This window comes from Somniosus microcephalus, chromosome 9 (genome assembly GCF_052327205.1).
Source record: "Somniosus microcephalus isolate GS21.2 chromosome 9, FLI_Smic_1.0, whole genome shotgun sequence".
Lineage (NCBI taxonomy): Eukaryota > Metazoa > Chordata > Chondrichthyes > Squaliformes > Somniosidae > Somniosus > Somniosus microcephalus.
The window spans coordinates 52,943,711-52,958,694 of record NC_140995.1 but is presented as its reverse complement, the minus strand read 5'-3'; the positions used below and the strand labels follow the sequence as shown (position 1 = coordinate 52,958,694).

General features: G+C 44.9%; 1 protein-coding gene across 1 annotated transcript in view; it reads left to right on the top strand.

The window, feature by feature from the left end:
• col9a1b (collagen, type IX, alpha 1b) overlaps positions 1–14,984 on the top strand; it is a 205,416-nt gene that overhangs the window by 77,786 nt on the left and 112,646 nt on the right. The window contains exons 6-9 of the mRNA XM_085998169.1: positions 1,328–1,381; positions 3,799–3,834; positions 5,841–5,864; positions 12,916–12,969. Of these exons, the coding sequence (XP_085854295.1) occupies positions 1,328–1,381; positions 3,799–3,834; positions 5,841–5,864; positions 12,916–12,969 (168 nt within the window). The remainder of the gene's footprint in view (positions 1–1,327; positions 1,382–3,798; positions 3,835–5,840; positions 5,865–12,915; positions 12,970–14,984) is intronic.

Below are 14,984 nucleotides of genomic sequence, written 5' to 3'. Positions count from 1 at the left end.
AGTAAAGACATATAATTACATCAAGTGTACCGATTCGGACTTAAATGTAATTTTCTACATGTTACGCATCATGGACACATTATGCATCAGATAATGTATTCATTGCTGGTAATTTATTTTTGAAGTTGATTTATGTGATCGTAAGTGTGCATCAACTAAATTAATTGTCACAAGTAGTGCCAGTGTGTAAATGCTGGCTCTGAAAATGCGTGGAGGGGTGGAATCTGGCATCGATGCCAAGATGCGCTTGGCCGAAACCTTCTCTTCTGACCCTGCCAAGGTTCCTGGAACCAGGGGAAGGACCCTTCATTTGGGTGACAAAGCCAGATGCCCATAATGTTTGGGGAGGGGGTGGTTGTGGGGTGCCCGCCTGCCCAACAGTGCCTCTCCTAGCAACAAACTATAATTTCCCCCCCACAATGGGCCACTTTGTCACTTTATTAAAGGGGCTGTTTTGAAAATGTTTAAAATAAATCATTTGATACCAAATCTTTGGCGGGCCACGCTACGATCCCTGGAAGCCCAGATGGCCCTCACTATCTGTTACTGGGTCGGCCTCTTCTGAACAGGCATACCCAGGCCAGCCAATTGCCAGTCTGAGATCGCAGGAACTCCTGCTGGTGGGACTACCTCCACCCCACGCCCCCGCCCCCCCCGCCGCCTTCCCACCCTTATGACAATGGCCTTGTAAGGGGCAGGTGGAGGCTCTACCCCCACAAAGCTATCCTGGAATGCTCATTGAAAGCTCAGGCCCTAGAAGCCCATTTTCTGTCTTCGGTTCTGGCAGATCTGGCGCAGCAACAGCTTGCATTTTGTATAGCGCCTTTAACGTAGTAAAACAGGAGGAAAGAGAGGCGGAGAGGTTTAGGGAGGGAATTCCGGAGTTTAGGGCCTCGGCAGTTGAAGGCACAGCCACCAATGGTGGAGCAATTAAAACCGGGGATTCTCAACAGGCCAGAATTGGAGGAGCGCAGAGATCTTGGAGGGCTGTAGGGCCGAAGGAAATTACAGAGATAGGGAGGGGCAAGGCCATGGAGGGATTTGAACACAAGGATAAGAATTTTAAAATTGAGGTGGAAGTGGACTTTCGGGCCACAATGTTTAATGTACATTGACAGCTTGCTAATGTGGTAAGGTAACACCTACTGCAGGGAGAAGTAGAACCGTTACATTGTTTACTCCTGAGATGTTAATAATATTCCTCCATGTTGGGAAAAGAATGCCTGCTGATGTTAAATAACATTTAAACTTCAATTACTTCATTTAAGAGTAAATATCAGTGGAATGTGGTTTAATACTTTTTTTAAATATTTCTGCATATATACAGGGATTAACAGGACTAGCGGGATCATCAGGGACCCCTGGACAACCCGGAGCAAAGGTAAGTAAAGGGTACAGGACAGGTGAAAGCATTTGTCTGTAAACTGCAGGTGTGTGCACAACTTACCGTTAAATTACAGAGAAAGCATCTTTGCTCTGTGTAACAGAATGAGGCGCAGTAGTAAGATACAGATGAGAGTGACTGAGATATTTAACAAGCCAATATGCAGTTCGGTACTATTATACAAAGCGTAGGATCATATATTCAGGCTAATAGTTTTCCTTAGACCAACAGAGATTTATGGATAAATTCGCCATTCCTGTGCTCCCAGTGAGAAAAACACTTGAAGGGAGTGTAGAGAGAGTGTCGATTCACAGATGTCATAGGAACAGGAGTAGTGGTGTTTAAAATGATAAGAGATTTAATAGATTAAGAGAAACTCTTCTGCTGGGGAAATCCAGAACAAGGTGGATAATAATCTTAAAATTAGAGCCAGACCATTTAGGACTGAAATTAGGAAGTAGTTTTTCACACAAATGGTAGTGGGCATTTGGAATTCTCTTCGTCAAAAGGCTATGGATGTTGGGTCAATTGAAAATTTTAAGACTTAGATCGACATATTTTTGTTGGGTAAGGGTATTGAGGGATGGATCAAAGGTGGGAAATGGAGTTGAGGTACAGATCAGCCATGATCTAATTGAATGGCGGAACAGGTTTGAGTGGCTGACTGGCCCACTCCTGTTCCTATTTGCTTAAGTCCACTATAGATGCTGCCATCACAAACTACATTCACAGTGTTTGAGTCATTGCCGCAATTAGCTGGGACCAGAAAATCTCCCCTTCTACTTTAACATTAAACACTGGGAGTAGAGTTGGCGTGAATAGAGTAAGTTTTCCTCATTTGATCTAATTTTTTTTTTGCCATGGAGTGGGACAGTTCAAAGATAACGTGAAAAATCTTTCCATTTTTAAAAAAGAATTTTTTCAGAACTTTGTGCTGGTCCGTGTTATGGTACAGTAGTGTGTTTGGTTTACATTGCCCTTACAGGAGTATACGACGATGTAGCTGTATGTATTAGCATAGCAGTACTTCAGAACACAGATTTTTAGTGGCATTGGCTATGAGATGAGGGTGGTAGCTGGTGGTTTTGGCTTGGGCCACTATTCTTGTGGAACCTGTTCTATCTCCCTTCTCTTTTCAACTTATCCCTCCTCAGTAGGAATGTGGTGGTGTTGATATTAAGTAGGTCCCTCAGGAGTGTTATAGGTTGCTCGATATTAAACTGACGTCTAAATCGTTGTCCTGCTATCCCTGAAAGAAAAAGGTTGTTAGGGATTGGATGTTCTTAATAATAAGTTTCTAAGTAACTGCTCAAGATAATAGGGTTCAAAGACATTTTTTGGCAATCATAGGCATTAAGCACACAACACTAACTATTATTAATAACAATTACACAAATGCTTGCAAGCACACTTACGATAATACGAGTTATCGGAGAATTCACCTGTTACAATTCTCGAGCTCGAGGGGAACGCCTGATCAAGCCTTAATGATTTCTGAAGTATCTATCCCAACACCCATCTTTTAAACTTTTCACGAGAATCCACATGTTTCGATATTACCTCATCTGCAATAACTTCAGTTTTAACCAGAATCACTCCCCACACTTTATCATGACTGAGCTGTCATTCAAAAAAATCATTCAACTGGAGACAGTTACATCACTTGATCACATCCCTTATCAACGTTCTTGGAGGAGTTAGCAGTCCGAGCTATTGAAATTCTAACTTCTCGACCTGATGGCCAAACATGTCTCACAGCTGCAAGATCTATGGTAGCTCGCAAGGTTGAGCGAACAAAGGCAGTTTGTGGACTCTGCTGGATCTCCTTATCAGCTAAAGCACTGTCTGACTGGAATACGAACTGAACATTGCTTACAGAAACTCAGTTAATAGCTAAAGTTAATATAAAGAAACTAATATAAACAGAACCTTTTCCTTATAGGGGACTCACCTTTATTGGACCTTTGGCCTTTGCTGTCTGCCCCCCTCTGATGCTCCAATCGGAGAGGTGTTGGGTGCAGAGCCTAAGATCCATCTTTTGGGTGCCCCTCAAAATGGCTGCCCCTCTGGGAGAGCCAGTTACCCAAATGCCTTATTAGCATGTCTTTGCATGTGTCTGCTGAAGACACAAGCATTCGGCCTGCCCCTGGGGGTAAACTCCAGAAATCGCCAGGTAACATAAAGGGGGCAGAGACTCATCCACATGGATCTCCATCCTCTTTTCCACTCCTTTGTGTCAGGAACTGCGTGTTCCCCAGGTGTACTGGAGTGGAAAACCGGCTCTAATATCTGCAGAGGTAAAATGGAGGGCCATCATTTTGATCTGGTCAATCTTGATCAAAAACAAAATTAAAGTTACAGGATTAACTCTTTATGTTACTGAAATAGAAGTTAATTCCGATTGTTTTTCCTAGGGTGAACCAGGAACAGTGGGACTTCGCGGAGCTCCCGTAAGTCCGAATATTTACAATCATGAGATAGGTTGAAAATAAAATTTTAAACCGTTCTGTAAAAAGTTGTCATGAGTGCAAAATAGCATTCTATACTTCTGTAAAGCATAGCTTAACTAGAGAATAATCATATTTGGTAAGACATCAGTTTTGTACATAAGACAGCAGGTTATTTAATATAATGAAATCTTGTAATAACTTATGTTTATATAGCAACTTTACTTTTACAAAATGTCCCAAGGCCTTTTATAAGGAACTTGGCACTGGGTGGGGGGTGGGACGGCAGGGAGGGATGGGGTGTGGGGGGGCGTTAGATATCACTGAGCATAAAATGAATAGAGGGCAGGTGACCAAGGGTGATATTGAAGAGTTAGACCTTAAGGAGGCTGTTGAAGATGGGGAGGGATGCAGGTAAGTGGAGGGGTTTAGGAAGAGAATTCCAGACTGCAGGGCCACCATGATGACTTAGGGCTCTATCACTGATGGTGGAGTAGAGGGAGGAAGCTGGTACAGTGTGTCAGAGTCCAAGTGCAGGCATGTAGGGTTCGAGGAGGCTGCGGAGGTAGGGTGTAGCGAGATGAAGGAAAGATTGGTAAAAGAGAACAAGGAACTTGAAGTCAGTGCACTTGGGAATGGGTATCTAGAAGAGATGAAAGAGGACAGGGTGATTGGTGATTGGGACACCGTGGGTTGCAGAGTTTTAAACCAGTTGGAGTTTGTGTAGGGGGAGCTCAGGAGGCTGGTGAAGAGAGGTTTGTAAATGTCAAGCTTGGAGGTGATGAAGGTGTGAATGAGGATTTCAGTAGTGTGGCAGGGTTGGAGGTAGCCAATATTTCAGAGCCAGAAATAGGTGATTGTAATGATGGGTTGAACGTGGGATTTGGAATTCAGTTCTCATTGAAACATGACTGTTAGGTTGAACACTATTTGGTTTAATCTGTGCGAGTAAGCAGAAAGGAAGATGAAGTGGGGTTTCTGTTAATCATCCAACAGGATGACTTCAGCCTTGTTGATGTTTAGGTGGAAGAAGTTCTTGGTGAACCACAACTTGATCAAGGGCATGGGGGGTGTTTTAACAGTGGTGGCGGAGAGGTAAAGTTAGGTGTCACTGGCATACATATGAAAGCAGGACCCATGCTTATGGATAACGTTGCCAAGGGGAGCATGCAAATGAGAAATAACAGGGGACCAAGGAAAATGCCTTGTGGCACACTGGAGGTGACCATACGGGTGGAAGAGGAGAAGCTGTTTCAGCAGACGTGCTGGCTATTCATAACCAGTAGGATTGGAACCATAAAAGGGCAATGACACATAACTAGACCACAGAGAGGGAAGAGAGTGTGCGAAGGATAGAGTGGCCAAAGATACCAAAGGACACAGGCAGGTCAAAGGAGAAATAATGTGTGCTGGTCACGCTCAAACAGAATATTGTTGGTGACATTGACCACAGCAGGTGTGGGGTGGGGTTGGGGGTGGTGAAAGCCAAGACTGAAGGGTTTGGTGGACAAAGTGGGCATGGAGTCGGGTGGCATTGACTTGTTCGAGGATCTTGGAGAGGAAGATTAGGAATGGGGTTGTACCTAGAGAGGATGGAGAAAAGTGACACATTTCAGTTGGCAAAACACGTAATTATTTGCTTGCAAAAGCAAAATACTGCGGATGCTGGAATTCTGAAATAAAAACAGAAAATGCTGGAAATACTCAGTAGGTCAGGCAGCATCTGTGCAGAGAGAAACAGAGTTAATGTTTCAGGGCGATGACCTTTCGTCAGAACTGGAAACACTAACTCAGTTTCTCTCTCCACAGATGCTGCCTGACCTGCTGAGTATTTCCAGCATTTTCTGGTTTTAATTATAATTATTTGTTTGCCAGTTCCAGTTTGCTTTTGTGTCTTTTGGTTTTTTTGAAGTGCTGGGATGTAGAAAAATAGATTCCTTCTCTGTAAAAAAAAATGTCCATTTAAAAAAAATTGTTACATTGAAATGTTTGCTGTTCTTTGTTTGCAGGGTGAGGGAGAACTGGGGCAACCTGTAAGTAGAGTGATTGTGCAATGTGTGCAATGGATATGGCAAGTTATTGGTTATTTATTGAAATGTGAGCAGTTTTCCACTAAATAATGTGTTGCCATGAAATTGTCCTCATTTTCTTTTTTTGTGGCTATGTTTTTTTTCTCTGTATAGAGATATAGTCAGTTATTTTCTCCTTGCTTGCCTTTGAAGCCTCCCTGCACCACACAGCATCTCCTAACTCCCAGTCCACTGCTGATGTGTTGGTGCATAGTCAGCCAGACTTCATATCAGTACTTCTCCACAATGGTGTGACATGACTAATATCTGTGGGAACTATTGATGCTTATGGCACAGTCTTTTATCACAAGAATTATAGAATATAAAAGCCAGGAGATAATGATGGGCCTATAAGGAACCTTAAGAAAGTTAGGGTTCTGTAGTCAGTATTGGGCTCCACACTATAGGAAGGACATTGAGGCTTTGGCGAGGTTACAATGCAGATTCACTAGGATGCTGCTTGGTATGAGGAAATACAAATATGAAGAAAGCTTGGAAAAATTGGGCCTTTTCCATTATGGGGCGTTATGATAGAAGTGTTCAAAATTATAAAAGGATGGGGCATGGTAGATAGAAGCAGACTTGTCCAGTAGTTGAGGGGTTTAGAACGAGGGGTCATAGATACAAGATTAATTGTCAGAGATTTAGAACACAGGCAGGAGAAACGTCTTTACAGAGAGATGTGAGGCTGTGGAATTTGTAAAGTCTGTGGGTTGTACTGTTAATAACGACACAGACTTCAGGAGTAACAAACAAACGGGTCTTTACTATTCGAAGGTCAGGGCGAATCTGCCCCAGCAATCCTGCCACAACACTTATATACTGGTGTGGTCACTGTCGGTATTACAGTATACAGAAGCCAAACAAGTAGTGCCACACCTAAAGTAGTTCTCTTAAAGGTGAACGGTTACATACAATAGTTTCCTTAAAGGTAGACGGGTACATACACTACAATCCTCCCTTTTTAGCTTATTACTTACAGAGTCCCATTAACATACATATCTTCAACTTCATATAAAACACTTTACAGATATAATCTCGGTGGGAAACAGTCCACAAAGTCAGTCTCTGCGGGAACAGTTCACAGATTCAGTCTCCGATCTTGACTTGGTCCGAACAACATCTCTTTGGTGTAGCCGGTTCACATGGATAGTGTGACTCCTCCATAGCCTTTTCCTTGACGTAACAGCTTGAACTTTCGTCCTGTTGAACCGGCAGTGCCGACTTTTATAACCAACTGGCTGTCTTGATAATTTCCCACTTTTCAACTAATTTAGCTCCTTTCGTAGGTCCCCTCCTGAGCTGGTAGAAGTGATAATATTTTAGATAGTTATTGTCTTCTGCCTCTTCTTTTTCTTTTCTGCCTTTTTGAGACTCTCGGGGCTCCTTTCTCGGCTGCCAGCTGTAGCGCCACCAACTCTCTATGTTCCTTAGACCTTAAGTGTTTCATCCTGATTTCAGCACTTTGGGAGTTTTCCTCACAACTTGGGCAGACCACATCCTCGTAATATTCAGTGTCACTCAACAGGTCATGGTAATATTCGGGTTCGTCCTGAGTTAGGCCAGCGAGAGGGCCTTCTACTTCCTCCTTACCCATCTGGACGTTAGCTGACTGTGGTTCCTTCCCTAGACATCTTTCTTGAAAAGACTTCTTCATGCATTCATCTTCATCCCGCTCTTCCTGGGTTTCCTGCAAATCCTTCACTAATGACCTCATTTGTGATTTCAACACTTCCCCTTCCCTCGGGGATTGATTGATCGGGCTATTCAATCCTTCTACTGGAGCAGCTGTTTCAACATTCTGTTGTTCACATAGACACGATTCAGCGTACTTTTGGCATCCCAGTAAAGTCTGTTTTGCAACCTCAGCTATTTCCCAAACTTTTGAGAGCTCCGAACTCCTTCCCGTTGAAGATTGAAGCTCGTGTTCAGATTGTTCCCATTGCAGAGTCTTTTCCCTCAGCATATGAAGGAGTTGGCTGACCGTTAACTCTTCCACGGGAACACTGTGGATCAGAGTCTTCTCCATTTCATCCACCTTTTCCTCCAATGCTTCCACCCTCTGTTCCTCTTGTACTTTGGCTTTCAGCGCTCGGAAAAGTTGCGCCCTGATGCTCTCTAGCTCATGTTCAGGGACCATTCTTACAGTCTCTGTGTTTCTTACAGTTTCCTTTTCTTCCACTGAAAGGATTCCCAGTTGAATCTGTTCTTCAAGTTGTTGAACCTCGGACATTGCCGCCTCATATTTGTCTTGGGTTTCCTTCAATATTTTTATGAGTTCCTGGACATCTTGTCTTTCATGTTCTGCCATGTCTTTCACCTCTAATTTCTCATCTATGGATGGAACTTCTACCGATGAGTCTGTCTTGGCCTTGAGCTCATCAAGAATTTCCTGCAGCCTTTGGACTTCTTGCTCATGTTCAACCTTTAGTTGTTCATATGCTTCTACTGAAACTAGCTTTTCGGAGGTTGCCGAGTTAACCCCCTCCAGAATTGTAGCCTGGGCCTGTTCATACTGTTCTTTCAACTTCTCACACTCTGCTTGTAAGGAGTCGTAGAGAAGAACTGGAATAACATCCTGGCTTCCTGAAGATTCCTCTTCATTTGCTTCTTTCGCAATTTCCTGTTGGAGTTCAGCCAAGGCTGCTATGCTATCTGCCTCTCGAAGTCTCACTGCCATCAAATCTTCTTTATTCTTGCAGTCTATCTCAGCCATTTTCCGATTACTTTCATTTAACTGAGTGAGTAGTCCCTTATTCTGGGCTGAGAGATATTGCACCTTCTCATGTAGACCATAGCACTCCTTCTCTGCTCGACATAGCTGGTTACTGCTGATTTGGTTCTGTGTTTCAAGTTCCAACATCCTTTGCTTAGCTTCTTTCAGTTTCGCCCCTATAAGCTCCTCTTGCAACATGGCCACATTATTCACATCAGGTAAAGAAGCGTTTCTCTTTTCCATGTCCAAGATTTTTTTCTGCATATCTTTAAGTGCACACTGCGATTCAGCTTCTCTTAACCTTGCTTGCACTAGCTCCGTCTCCAATTGCAGAACAAAATCCTCAGTGTAGCGTGGTTTGCCTTTATGCTGTATCTCTAGATCATGCAAATATTCTAACTCCTGAACATCATAAGGGAGATGTGATCGGTAATTGGTCACGATGGCTCTATGGTCGCTCTTTGCTTGAGCTAGCTGCCTCTGCTGTCTTTCCAGGTTCTCCCATTCGGTGTCCCAGAACTTTTCCATTGTTTTCATCTCTTGTACGAGACGGTAACTCAACTGTTCTAATTGTTGTCGTACTTTGAAATAAGTTTGAGTCCGAGTTCGGTGTTCTTCCGTCGTGGATAAGTCCTTAACTTGAACAGGCTCAGAATTCTCTGTCAAACTGGAGTTCTGCTCTGAAGCTTTATTCTTCTCGGTAGCATAAGCCTTTATGCATGTCTTCGTTTTCTCCACCATAGTCGGCAAGTTCATTTTAGCCTTGTCTTCCATATTTGAGTTGGTCTTATCGTCATCCGTTTCAGAATCTGAGCTGATAGCTTGCACCGAGTCCTCACTCATTATGGCTTTTAGATAGTGCCATTCCATGTCTATTTTCTTGATCCACTCTCGTCCTAGAAGTGGTGGTCCTCCCTCAGATAATACGTACAAGTTCATTCTTGGGTGTTCTTTACCCCTATCTCTCACCTTGACTCTTATCTTCCCCATGGGGTATACCTTATGCCCCGTGTATGTCTGTAATACGAACTTGGTATTCCTTAAGGGTATGTGAGAGAATAGCCGGTGGTAGTCCCTTCGATTGATGACTGATAGAGCTGATCCAGTGTCCAACTCCATTCTTACTTGGACTCCAGCTATTCTTAGCATGACCCAGATAGTTTGTAGATCAGCTTCCCTCCCCACATTGTGAATTCTCAGACTACCCAGCTCCTGGTTGTTTGGGTCTGAGTCTGAATTCTGTTCGTCTGAACTCTTCTCAGCCACCTTGTGTACCTTGCTGTACTTTTCTTGTGGTGGCTTCCTTTGGTTGTTGGTCTTCTTCCCTGACCGGCATACCTTTGCGATGTGACCCAGTTTGCCACATTTCCTACATTCTTGGTTCTTAAACCAGCATTGATTCTGGTCGTGCGTTGTCTTCCCACAACGATAGCATTTTGTTGTATTCGAGGTAATTTGGTCCACCCCGAGTGCCGCCGCCTTCAGCTGCATTTCTGCCGTTCCTTTCGCTGTGGCTTCGTGCGATGCAGCTATAAGAACAGCCCTGTCTAGTGTGAGGTCGTTCTCTTCCAGTAGTCGCTTTTGCGTCCCTTCTTTGGACAATCCACATATGAACTTGTCTCGCAGTGCCTCTGTCAGATTCCCTCCGAACTGGCAGCATTTCGCTAGCCTACGCAGTTCGACCAAATATTCCGCGTTGCTTTCGTCTTTCCGTTGCGTTCTTGCATAGAATTTGAATCGTTCAGCCAACATCAACGGTGTGGGGTTCAAGTGGTCCTTCAGAACAGCCACAATCCCTTCGAAGGTCTGATCCGCCGGTTTAGCTGGTGCTAGTAGATGCTTCAAGAGCCCGTATGTCTTTGCGCCCATCGAGTTTAGCAATGTTATCGCTTTGTCGTCTTCCTCTATTTTGTTGGCTTCACAATAGATCTCGATGCGTTCCACGTACGTGGCCCAGTCTTCTATCTCAGAATTAAAATCGTTAATATTCCCTCGCTTAGGCATCTTCCTTTCCTTGGGAGCAGCACAAGTATTTCTTTAAATTCTTATTTATTATTTATTTATTTCTAAGATGGCGGTTTTTCCCGCGAAAATGGCGGTTTCCCGCTCTTTCCTTCTCTCCCCGCCCCTTCAATGGCGGTCTCCCGCGTCTGTCGTCTTCTCCGCCTAATGGCGGCTTCCCGCGTTTCTTCCCTGGTGGGAGGGGTACGCTTTCCCCACAGCGGACAGGTTCAGCCGCTGGGCTGGCTTCCGCACAGCTCCCCTTACTCGGCTCTGTCTTTCTCTCCCGCTCGCACGGCTCTACCGGCGCTGGGTACCCCGTTCACGGAGAACAGTTCGGCCGCTGGACTGGCTCTCGCGCAGTCTCTCTCCCCTTGCTCGGCTCTGTCTCTCTCTCCCCCACGTTCGGCTCTACCGGCGCTGGGTACCCCGTTGGTGGAGAACAGTTCAGCCGCTGGACTGGCTCTCGCGCAGCCTCCTTTGGTCGGCTCTGCCTCTCCCACACGCCCGGCTCCCGTTCGCCTCCCAGCCCTCACGCAGTCCGGTGCTTCCCTCCCCGGCTGCGGCTGAGTTTCTCTCTTCCCGCGCCTGCTCCCGGTCTCAGCGCTTCGTGGCTTCGGTCGCTGCCCGGCTTTTCCCGCCGATCGCGGTCCGGCTATCTCACGACGCCGTTGGACCCGCCTTCCTGACCAGCTCTGCTCCCCCTCGACCGTGGTCGAGTGCACAGCCCTTATCCTCCGGATTTCGTTACACTTTCCCCTACTCACAGTCTCCGCGGCCGCCTTGTTTCCTGCTGATCGGCTCACTCCGCACCGTGGTAGAAGGGTAGTCAGTGCCTGTTGCTGATGGAAGCTTTTGTTGCTAAAGTCTTCCTCCTTTCTATTGCTGCAGCCTCGTGTTTTCTCCCAGCATAACGACGAGGGCGGTTGCCTCTCTTCGACGCTCTTTAGTTGCTTTGGTAGTCTTGCCACAGGGTACGATCGGACTCATCACCACTGTAAAGTCTGTGGGTTGTACTGTTAATAACGACACAGACTTCAGGAGTAACAAACAAACGGGTCTTTACTATTCGAAGGTCAGGGCGAATCTGCCCCAGCAATCCTGCCACAACATTTATATACTGGTGTGGTCACTGTCGGTATTACAGTATACAGAAGCCAAACAAGTAGTGCCACACCTAAAGTAGTTCTCTTAAAGGTGAACGGTTACATACAATAGTTTCCTTAAAGGTAGACGGGTACATACACTACAGAATTCACTTCCAGGGTTAGTGGTTGAGGCAGAAACTATGGCAACACTCAAGATTAGATTGGATGGGTGGTTGAAAGAAAAGGGTTGAAGGGATATTGGAAGAGGATGGGTAAATGTAATTGGGATTATTTGCTTGGGTGGAGGGCAAACACGGACACGGACTGGCTGTTTCCCTGTTGTATCTTCTGTCTATTTCCATGCAGTAGTGATTTAGAGCTCCAGTGCACTGTGCCATCAGCCTATCCTCCCACAGTATAATTCCTCTTGTCCAAGCTTTTTCCTCTTTTCTATCCAACCTGGCCTGATAGCGGTAACTCGTGCAGTTCCACAGGGACTCTGTAACTTGCCCTTGAGGCATTTCTTCATATGTGAGTCTAGGCATGGAGTGTTAGCAGATTGTTTGAGCGTCACGGCATTGCAGCTGAACCTGATCTTGGTCTCTGCCAATTATCCTCCCACACACTTTCCATCGGGAATTGCTGGATAGTGGGAATCCTGGCTGATTTTTTAGTGCCTCGCACAGCAGACAGCCAACTCAGTGCAGACCAGGTATTGAACCTGAGCCTCTCCTGGTCCATTTTGGCTAAGTACCATCCGCACGGTGTATTTACCCCACTGGGGCACTTTAAAACATCATCTAAAGCAATATAGAAACCAATTCAGAAAGCGAAATCTGGCCAAACACAGTTTTAAAGTGTGCTATATCTCTGGGACACGGAAAGGAATTTCTTGCGACCACCAGCAGGGCATTGCCAACAGTGGACGACTTAACAGAGGATTGTGGCTGCACTGCCCGCCCTATGCAGCCATTGGTTTCAGTGGACGGAAAGTCGCAGGCATGCACGGCCGTGCTTCTTTTCAATCAGATGTCCGCTGCTTGCGAGGCCCTGCAGGAGGTGAGTGAGGGGTGTCGGAAAACTTTGCTCATAACGCCAAATGATCCTACTGCCTGATCTTTGTGCATTTTAATTGATTAATCCTACCTGAACGTAATGCATAATGAGCGGAAAGTATCCATTCAGCTTAAACTGTGTCACTTTGCTGCAGGGCCTTGCTGGTCCATCTGGACTTCCGGGTGAACTTGGTCGTGTAGGACCTCCTGTGAGTATTTATTCTTTTACCATTTCTCCACAGTTAAGTCTTAACATTTCACAAACATTTTTCATTGTTGGAGCGCTTAAACCAAAATAGCAAATGGAGTAAAAATGGAGGGAAAATGATCACTTGTCTGTATATGGATATATACAGGGTGAATTGTGACTGTTACAGTGACAAGTTGTTACGATGCTTTTAGTGGTAAATTTATACATTTTTGTTATCAAGTTTATGCAGGACACATTAATCAGACATGGCTGTTCACGGTCCTTGAAATGGTATGGCTGCTATTCAATTCATATAATCCGATTTGGGCACATGAGGTGGTAGGCCTCCCTGCCTGGACTTAGAACCCAACATTACTTTTAGGGTAGGTAAAGGTAAATTCACCACTTTAGTACTTACAGTGGGGGGCATCAGTCAAAGGGAGTACTGGGCAGGGATGGGGTTACAACGCTGTAGTTCTGATTCTCTGACTCACACTCCTCTCGATCATGGCTCCCTTCTGGGAGTGCAATACCTGTGAATTTGTTCTTTTATTTTCTTTATCCCCAATCTTGGCTCAGAGTTATATCTTGTAAACTGCACATTCTAATGTCAGGACATGCTTTCCTATAAATTTGTAGCACCCACTGTGAGAGTTGTTGTGCACTTGTGGCCATTACATCCCGTGCCTGCTGTTCTTCATCATCAGTTGCTTTGCCCTTTCCACTTAATTTGCACCAGCACAGAAACAAAGACTATGTGGCTTGTGCTGTTTATTCAAAATAATGTGTGACCACACCTGCTACTTCCTCTTTCCCACTTCATCCTGCATATCTTCAAATCCCGATTCTGTGCATTTTAATTTGCAGTCATCCTGCCTTCACTTTTATTCCTCACTGATGGCCATGTTTATTACCCATCTCTAGCTGCCATGAGAATTTGGCGGTGGGCTGCCTCCTGGAACTGCTTCTGTCCTTGCTATGACTGTGCTCCGACTGTTGGGTTAGCTAGGGAGTTGCACAGACAGTGAAGGAATGGTAATATATAGCCAAGTCAGGATGGAGTGTGACTTGGAGAGGAACCTCCATGCAATGGTGTGCCCCTTACTTCGCTGCTCTTGCTCCATTGCCTACTAACACTTTCTCCTTCCGATTCCCTCTTACACTTTCTAACCCAGCTTTGAATCGAAAGTAAGTACAGTACTTCTGTTCATTTTGATCTTCTTTCTGTTTACTTTAGCTCCTTTGACTCATCTGACTTTGATCTCCTGTGGCTTTATCACCTCACTAAATTTCTTTGCTGAAATCTCCATTCTTGCCATTGTCACCATCACCATCAGCATTGGCTCCACTTCATTTCTTCTACCGATCAGGCCAGCAGAAATACTGAGTCCTTCGTTATTCGGAAAGACTTTGAACCAATCTGCTTGCCCACATTCCTCACCATCCCAATAACTCATCCAACCTTTGAAACCTTTTCTTCCCCTCCAGTCCTGACACATACACTGCATCTTGTCTTGTCACTGCTGGGCTCGTCTGACCACTGTCTCATATCGATCTCTTGCAGAATACCCTCAAACAAATCACACTCTGTAAACCACTTACATCTTGTTTGGCACTATAGAGCATACCTTCTGATCAGCAAAATTCACATATGAGCTATGAACATGTTTCTACTTCATTTATGTGTGTGCTGTTCATGCACGGTTGTTAAATTGTATTTTAAATGGGTTAGTACGTGGGTGCCCACCCGTATAAAAGTAGACAGAAATGTAAAGCAAGTGTATTAAGTATTAGTGTGTGAACTTTGCTGATCAGGAGTTCTACCCTTATAATTCGGTTAACTGGGCAATGTTTGAGAAGTCCTTAGTGCTTTCCTATGGTCTAACTGCTGCTTTCATTCTTCTGACCATTCTAGCAGTGCCAGTGAGGTGACTGACGTAATTCTAGTTCCATACCTCATTCTCCCCCTTCTCCCAGGTTTGCTCCTACATCTTGGTTCAATCATGCCTGTCTCTCATAAAAGTCCTGCCTGGC